At 39.7% G+C, this 6,951-nt stretch overlaps 1 protein-coding gene across 1 annotated transcript in view; it reads left to right on the top strand.

Moving 5' to 3' along the window:
• The window catches only part of LOC114029054 (protein phosphatase 1 regulatory subunit 12B-like), a 168,400-nt gene extending 164,553 nt beyond the window's left edge, over positions 1 to 3,847 (top strand). Inside the window, 1 exon segment of the mRNA XM_027843412.1 lies at positions 3,719 to 3,847. Within this exon segment, the coding sequence (XP_027699213.1) occupies positions 3,719 to 3,847 (129 nt within the window).
• The last annotated feature ends 3,104 nt before the right edge of the window (positions 3,848 to 6,951 follow it).

Here is a 6,951-nt window from a genome sequence, read left to right as displayed (position 1 = left end):
TCCTTCCTTCCTTCCTTCCTTCCTTCCTTCCTTCCTTCCTTCCTTCCTTCCTTCCTTCCTACCTACCTACATTCATAACCTTAATTCTCTGTACCCAGGCAGGGTTAGACCCAACATCACCATCCTATACATTTGGAGGTTTCCCCTATTTTAGAAGCTCTCCAGAGAACATTTACAACCTATCACTTATTTCTTTCCGTAACAACATCAGTAGCCTTCTTTATAACTTACCTGTGTTCCTAAGGCATAATTTAATCCCATTTCTTTCATTTGTGCTTAAAGTGGAGAGTAACTAATTTATATCCTCTACATAGTAATTCTTCTGGTCATCAGTTCTGTTCAATGTTTGTTTGATGTTACCATTTTTCACCTCTGCCCCTACTCCAGAGTCCCTTCATGGATGACAGTGTTACTGCTTGTTGTCACCAATAAATTATCAGACTCAGAATGGGCAGGACTATAGTTACGTACTATAGATATTATAGCACATTGCTCTTGAGAGCTGGGCTTTGTTCAAACTCAGGAAAGTACATGGTTCTCTCTAAACCTGTCCCCATTTGAAAACCCTTGGACTGCTGAAAGCCATTTCTTATGGCAGTTCAGCTTTCTGGTCTACATTAACCATTCACATGTGGCAAGACAGTTTCTGTTGGTCAAAACTATTCCTGTGTCAAATTTGGTAAAAATAGATGCTAGGTCTAAACCTTAAGATGAGGACACCAATCCTAATTATGCATGAAAATGTAGGGATAAAACTTTGCTTTCATTTGTGATGTTTTCTCTATCAATGCTAAAGAAATCAGTGTAGATACGGTCTTAAAAACACTTCCAGAAGGTGGCTGTTTAAATTTTCCCTATTTTTCTTATCTACCACTCTGACTTTTTTTTTTTAATTTCTTTGAGAAAAGTTTGTGCTATTTCTGCCTTTTCTCTCTTCTTCTCTTTTGTGCGTACCATTCCTAGAGCCCGTGTAGCTTGCATACTTGAATTCCTCACTAGAGGGCGGAAGTGCTTAAGAGAAATGATGTTGGTGAGAAAGGTACCTTACGGAACTTAGTTGAAGTCAAACTGCTTTTATTTCAAAGCAATTGCTGAAGAGCATTACTGGCAAGAGATATCAGACTGTTTTCTAGCTTATAAATTGTTCCATAGAACTTTAGAGATCACTCAGTCCGACCCTTCTTTGTAATTGGGGAAACCAAGCTCAGAAGCTGAAGTAACTTCCCCGAGACATGCCACTCGCTTGTAGCAGAGCCAAGAGTAGAAGGCAACAGTGTAAGGGAAGGGGATGGAGCAGTGGACTTGGAGTCCTGAAGGCAGGGTTTGAATCTTACACCGGATGCCTATGACTCTGGGCCTTAACTACTTTATGTGCAACATGGGAAAAATAATAGCACCTACCTCATAGGCTTGTAAGGACTAGATGAGATGATGTGTCTGTTAAGTGTTCTGCAAAGTGCTCTAAAATGTGAGCTGTTATTATTGTTACTGTTAGAACTCAGGTCTCGAGATTTCCAGTCCAGTGGTCTTTCTACTCTGCTACGCTTCCCTTTTTATTTAGATTTAAGGACACAGATCCCAAGTTAGAATTCACATTTTATCCTAGTCCCTAATATTATTAGGCTTTTTTTTTATCATCAGAAGAAAAAGAAAAAGAATAGCTAGTATTTATGTAGAACTTACTCTGTGCCAGGCACTTTGATAAGCACTTTACCAGTATTATGTCATTTGCTCCTGATAACAACCCTGGGAGATACATTGTATAGTAAAGGAAACTGAGGCAGACAAAGCAGCTTGCCCAGGATTATACAGCTGGTCACTGTCTGAGGCTGAACTTGAACTCAATTTCCCTACTCTAGGCCCAGTACTTTATCCACTGTGCTACCTAGCTGCCTTTAAAATTGCTCAGCAATTGGATATCAGTATTTTCTCCCTAAGAATACCGTTCTTGAAAGTCAAATTACCAGGTATGTTTGGTAAATGGGAAAGCCTCCCTCGATTGAGATCTATTGGGCATCAGCATTTTCTTGCTCTTTTTGAGGGAGGTTGGGAATTATGTGTGTCAAAAACTCAGCATCTTCATGCATTAGTCAAGAAAATGCTTATTTCCTATTTTTGGAATTCCTGTTGCTTTTAGGCAAATAACAGTAGTCCTGGGCCTGGGCAAACTCTAAAAATCAATTTCCTGCCCAGAACAGATTAGCTACAAAGGCTCAGAACAGGACCTCAAAGGGAACTAATGTATCCCCTTGGCTTATCTCTGGGCTGCCAACATTCTCCAAATTAACATTATGTAGAACAAAGATGTTGGCAAAGAATTTGTCTTTTCATTGATATCCAGGTCACCTGCCCTTCTTGAATCCAGATGGATCCTGAGCTTCAGTCACAAGTTGATATGGGAAAGCCCCTTCAGGAAAAACACATTTCAAAAAAGATGAGTACTAAAAAATGTTTAAAATTCAAACTGGATGAAAGAAAAGAGCAAAAATAAAACTTTGTTCTAAGAAGTAGTTTTGAGGGAGAGAGTAATATAATTGGAGCTAACTGTCACTGAAATATTTTTGTAAAGACTTAAAACCACCAGCAGGGATATTCCTTTTTTTTTTTTAAGCTATCCTTATTACTTTTAGCATGTTAAAAACAATGACACAAAGAAGTATACAGTTAAAAACTGTTATAGGTGACATAAGAAAATAGTGTGTATATATTTCATATATATATATATAAAATCTACAATATTTACCATTGTTGATGTGTGTGTGTGTGTGTGTGTGTGTGTTTGTGTATGTGTGTGTATACACACACATGCACACATATATTTGGGGGAGGCAGCATCGGTGCTACTAGCATAAAGTAAACTGTACGGTGTAGTTTATTATAAATCACACAATCAAGGTATAAATTTTAAGGTTAACATCCTTGGCTACATTATATACATATATTCGAAGCAGCTATCAACATTCTAAATCAATAGCCCAGTGATACTAATAATCAGAATTTCTTTGTGATTCAGTGTAGTGTTTAGCTATTAATATGCTCTATTCTATCATTTGAAATATTACCAAGTTCTTTCAGATTACACCAGATACATTTTATATATATAAACAAGATCTATCACATTCACTAGCTAACTGAATAAATGCTACTTCCATTTTCAAAGGCATTATATTTCTATACTTTAAAACTTTAAAGAATCAGCCTGCAGCAAGAATAAGCTGCAGTGCCTATCTTTGCAGCAGGAGTATCCTCCCCTCTCCGTGGTATAGGATATTGGACTAACTGACTTTTAATTCTCTTCCAGCTCCTAAGTCCATGAATCAGATACTGACTGGGACTGGTATCTTTGACTCAGCAGACCTACTCCCTACTAATTTTTCAGTACTCTTATTTTACTTCCTAGTCAGAGTAGTTTAATAAAACTGAGTAAGTCGTAGGAATGGAAGAGGAATATACTCATGAAATTTCCTTTTTGCTTCCCCTCTGCCACCCCCCTTCAGTCCTTGAACTCGGCTCTAGATGAGACTTTTCCCTCTCTGTTTTTAATCATCACCTCCCTCACAAATACTCCCCTCTTCCCATCTTCCTAAATCAGCTAAACAACTCTTTCTAACTTGTGACCTTGACATATTGTGGAAATGGTACACAGGATTTGTTAATCCTGTCTACAAAAGAGACACGAGGGTGTCAGGGAAGCTCAGTGTCCTTGAGCATTGTTCAGCACCTTGTGAAATATTCATCCCCTGCTGCCTTCTGCTCCACAGACCATGTCCAGACCGCCTTTGAAGTCCAAGGGTGTAATGAGACTGTACTCTGCTACATCAGAGGGATTCTGTTGATTAAACTGTAGCCGCAAATGTTTTTTAAGTGGTTTCTCTTCTTTGTTCCTCTTGCTTTGCCTAATTTATCTTTGGTTCTATTTCAGCTTGGAACAAGGAGTACTGCCATTTTAGTCCAAAAGGTACTTCCTTTGAAAGCCCTTATTTCTAGTCACTGCTCCCAAGTCGGATCTACCTCCTAGATACCTAGAATGGGAGGCTCTCCTATGTACGTGATAGTGACATTTCCCCTCGACCAACTAAACTGCCTTTTCTGCCATCATCTGAGACTTCCTACTTTTCATGGATTTTATGTATAGATTTCACTTCAGCTAAGAACTAATTACTTTTTTTTGTTACAAGGGATTATTCACAAGGAGAGAAAACGACTATATCCATATAAAATAGATGAATATATAAGGACACATAATTGGAGGTGCATAAAAAGAATATGTTAACTGTATTAATATATACCAAACTTACTAATCTCTACCTGTGCCGTTTTGCTATTTCTATCAGTTGAATGGCTGGTGATCATTTTTGTTTTCCTATGACAAGTCACCCAGTCATGACTTCTTTGCAATACCATCTTTCCCATATCCTAGACATCATTTTTAACAGTTATGTATTTTTTCAATGATCAAGCATTTTTTTCTTCCACCTATGTTCATCACCCAGAAAAAAAGAAATGTGAAACCCTTGTAACAAATAAGTATAGTCAAACAGAATTAATTCCCACATTGACCACCTCCAAAAATGTGTGTTTCATTCTGCATATTAGTCCATCACCTCTCTGTCATTTTGTTGGCAATGCCTGTAATCTGTTAGTACCTGATTCTTCATCATGTCATGAGGATGAAAGTATTTAGGGTTCCATTGCCTTTTTTTTTTTACTTTGTACATGTTTTTTAATAATAACCTACATGTATATAGCACTTTTAGAATTTACAGAGCATTTTCTGTACAACAGTCCTATGAGGCAGGAAAAGCACATAACATCGCTCCCATTTGACAGATTGGAAAACTGAGGAAGCAGCTTCTTACACTAGAAAGAGTATTGGTTCTAGAGTCAGAAGATCTGGGTTTCAATCCTGTTTCTGATGCCTCCTGTCTGCATGCCTAAGATGAAGAGGTGGGACGAGACAGCTTCTGGCACCCCTTCTAGCTACAGATCTATAAGCCTGCGGTCTTAAGTTTAGTAGAGAGATTAAGTGGCTTTGCCCGTTGGGCACAGATAGCAGAGCTGTTGATCAGACCAAGGCCTTATGACTCTTCTTCAGTCTAGTGCCCTTTCACCTGGTATACATAGTCTTATTTCTAAAATGACGCACATGAGGAGTCAGAGCAGCAGTGTCTCATTTCTACATGCCTTTATTTGATGGCTGCATTAAGAGTCTTGATTGTTTTTCATTGAAGTCTTAAATTACGTGCTGAGATAGTCCAGAGAAGTAATGAGGTCTGAAGGATTCTGCTTTTTCCCAAATTCCCCCAAATTCCTTTTGAGCATATGACCAAATAAAAGGTCTGCCCTGCTAGCTAAATTTTGGGGCTTTTCTCTCCACATTTTCCCCTCTAGTCCTAATCCTTCATTTTACAGATGGGAAAACTTAGATGCATGCAGGTTACATGTCTTGCCCAAAGCCCTACATTCAGTAGTGGAGCTGGGATTCGAATCCAGGTTGTATGACTCCAGTGCTGCACTGCACAGTGGCCTGAGAGCCTCAGCTTTTCAGGTCCCTTCCATCCTAAAGCATTTCCCTAAGTAAGTTTTTGTCTCAATCTCCTCCAAGCCCTGGAACTTTCTCTGCCAGTCTTCTGAGTCTGGATTCTTTTCCTTTTCCTCGGCAGCAACATTTTCTACAAGTGCCTCTTTCCCCCTAAAGCACACCTAGTTATTTCCTAGCAACTCTCTCACTTTGGAAAATATCTTTGCCTGCACTCTTTTTTTTTTTAGGTAAATTCTGGGTCTGTTTTGTGTTTGCCTCAGCCTGGTTGCCTAATATGGTAAGGTATGTCCAAGCCACAGCCTTCGTTGTTGAGATAGGGAAATAGCTTCACTAAGAGAAGAGACAAGGGCAAGTGAGGCTCGAGCTGAGACTCGTTGAGGGGACGTGGTTTGCTTAGGTTGTTTTTGGTAAAGTTTCATTCCTCCTGTAACTGTCATGATCTTTTTTGAAAGTGCAAACTTTTCTTGCTAGTAAATAGATGGGAAAGATCACAGAACAATGGCCTTGTTTCCTTTAGTTTTAAACAGATCAGTCAGTATGCTCCAGGGAGAGGAGCCCAGCCCCTGTTGGAAAAAGTTGGAGACATTCACTAAAATGAGCTGGCTTTTAATGATGTGTAGAGTAAGAATAGACTGAGTAAGCAATGGCTCTTATAAACAGTCCTTCTGGAAGCAGCTTCTCAGGGTCATCAGAGACTCCCCCTATGCCGGAGCCAGCCTGCTTGGGATTTGGGAAGGGACTGCAGTGAAGGGCCATGAGCAGTGGGGTCTGGGAAGGAGAGGAAGGCCGAGAAGTGCCCCAGACCAGCTTCGTAAGGGTGTGGGGGGGAAGAGAAGCTGCAATCCAGCCTGGGGTGGGGGTGGGGGGGGCAGCACGCAAGCGTCTGTGTTTCTTGACTCCACGTTGGCCCAGAAAGGTCATTCCTCTCTCCATAGACTCACTCTGCCTTGGACAGTAGGTTTCTTAAAATACCCCAGCATGTTCTGATTTTCTATATATGGGTCATACTTGTGCCTCATCCTAGCCATGAGCTCTGCGAACCATTGTAAGAACAAAGTTGTTTTTGACATATTCCTTTTAAAGTCTTGTCTGATTTGTGGTTGCTAAGAAAAACTATGTAACGAAAACTCTGGTTTACCTGATAGGAAGCCCTATCACTTGTTGACACACCTCATAGTTGTAGTTGATTGTTACATAAAACAGTTCCTCCAGTAAAAAAAAATCAAAATTAATAAACATTATATAAGCTGGACTCCAGAGCAGCTGTTTGGGGTCCTTTCATTATCTGGAGATAAAAAGATTGATCTCTTATAGATAGTATAGACCTCCTGTCTCTTGACTTTTCCCGTCTCAGACCTCCAGTTACTTGACCTCCTATGACAAATAATCTCTCCTAGGCCACCTTAAGA

Source organism: Vombatus ursinus, unplaced genomic scaffold (genome assembly GCF_900497805.2).
Source record: "Vombatus ursinus unplaced genomic scaffold, bare-nosed wombat genome assembly UNPS02014909.1, whole genome shotgun sequence".
Classification (NCBI taxonomy): Eukaryota; Metazoa; Chordata; class Mammalia; order Diprotodontia; family Vombatidae; genus Vombatus; species Vombatus ursinus.
Note: the sequence above shows the minus strand (reverse complement) of the source record. Positions and strands in the feature narration are given on the sequence as shown.